The 1,609-nt window shown below is 47.7% G+C and overlaps 1 protein-coding gene across 1 annotated transcript in view; it reads left to right on the forward strand.

Annotated features, from left to right (window-relative positions):
* LOC119291682 (metal transporter Nramp5-like) overlaps positions 1-1,609 on the forward strand; it is a 4,828-nt gene that overhangs the window by 2,457 nt on the left and 762 nt on the right. Inside the window, exons 8-11 of the mRNA XM_037570490.1 lie at positions 49-222; positions 319-423; positions 639-770; positions 1,120-1,215. Coding sequence (XP_037426387.1) covers positions 49-222; positions 319-423; positions 639-770; positions 1,120-1,215 — 507 coding nt within the window. The remainder of the gene's footprint in view (positions 1-48; positions 223-318; positions 424-638; positions 771-1,119; positions 1,216-1,609) is intronic.

Here is a 1,609-nt window from a genome sequence, read left to right on the forward strand (position 1 = left end):
CTCACGTGTAATAACTCTGCGTACTAAACATATGTGTGTGTCGATCAGGATGCTTGCAGGTTCTTCCTGTACGAGAGCGGCTTCGCGCTGTTCGTGGCGCTGCTTATCAACATAGCCGTCATCTCCGTGTCCGGGACCGTCTGCTTCGGGGAGAACCTCTCGGCGGAGGACATCGACAAATGCAGTGACCTCAGTCTGGACAACTCCTCATTTCTGCTCAAGGTACATAACAACACGACTAGTTAGTACAAAGTATTGACACAAGATAATACAGTACAACAATTAGATTGAAATGTTTTGTGCTGTTGGACGCATCAGAACGTCCTGGGCAGGTCCAGCTCGATCGTGTACGGTGTGGCGCTGTTAGCCTCAGGGCAAAGCTCGACCATTACCGGCACATATGCCGGCCAGTACATCATGCAGGTACTTTCCAGCTATATATGTATGACATGTCTATTCTAGAAGTAAGTAGAGTTACTTGTCATCTTTTTCTGATACTCCACCACTAATTCCTCCTTTTAATTAGTCCACGCGTGCATGTATCTGTGGGTTTGTTGGTCTGCAGGTAGTTCGATCGCACTCTTAAATATATTTATTAACCACAAATGGCCCTTCCTTTTTCGACTTGTGAAAATTAGGGGTTCTTGGACATCAAGATGAAGACGTGGCTGAGGAACCTGATGACACGCTGCATCGCCATTGCACCCAGCCTAGTCGTCTCCATCATCGGCGGGTCGAATGGCGCCGGCCGTCTCATCATCATCGCGTCGGTACGGCGACCTCACCTCCTCTCTTTACACGAGCCGCCCTCACTGTCAATATTAGGGAGAACGAAAACGACGGCGGCTGCACTTGCACCGGCGAAACGCCGGTCCCCGTCGCTGCTCGGTCAGAAAACACAAACACACATATATAGTGCCTCATCCACTACTATATTTCGCACGACTTAACTACGACTTACTAGCAGCCAGCGAGTGCTTGACTGACAAATATGCACTAGCAAATTAAGCATCTGAAAACTTTTATGCCCTTCTTGTAACAACCGCGACGGAATGATTGGGTTCTATCTTGTGCATAATTGGTTTCATTCATTCATGTGATGGGATCTTCTTTCTGCAGATGATACTGTCGTTTGAGCTGCCGTTTGCACTCATCCCGCTTCTCAAGTTCAGCAGCAGCAGCAGCAAGATGGGCCCGCACAAGAACTCCATCTACGTAAGCATTCGCTATTTTCCCTCCCTCCATGTTGCTTGTTTTTGGACACGTACTCCTGCCTGCATGCATGATCATGCACCTCAATAATTGTGCTGCATCCCCACACAACCGTACCAGTTCCACCCTAGCTATCCGCCTAGCTAGCCTTGTACTGATCGGTGGTCACCCTACATGCCATGTTCTTGATGAAAATGCAATGATCGATCGATGCACTTGACCACTTGTGCACGCAGCGCATGTACGTCCAAGCTGAACCAAACAAAGAGGTACTATCAAGCATCTGGACGACCGATTGACATGCATGATTATAATGCTAGTACAACGTCGTCGATGGATGATCATGTTGATAATAGCATCATGATATGAAGCAAAATTGAGCTTGTATTTCACTACA

The sequence above is a fragment of the Triticum dicoccoides genome, chromosome 4B (genome assembly GCF_002162155.2).
Source record: "Triticum dicoccoides isolate Atlit2015 ecotype Zavitan chromosome 4B, WEW_v2.0, whole genome shotgun sequence".
NCBI classification, from domain to species: Eukaryota; Viridiplantae; Streptophyta; class Magnoliopsida; order Poales; family Poaceae; genus Triticum; species Triticum dicoccoides.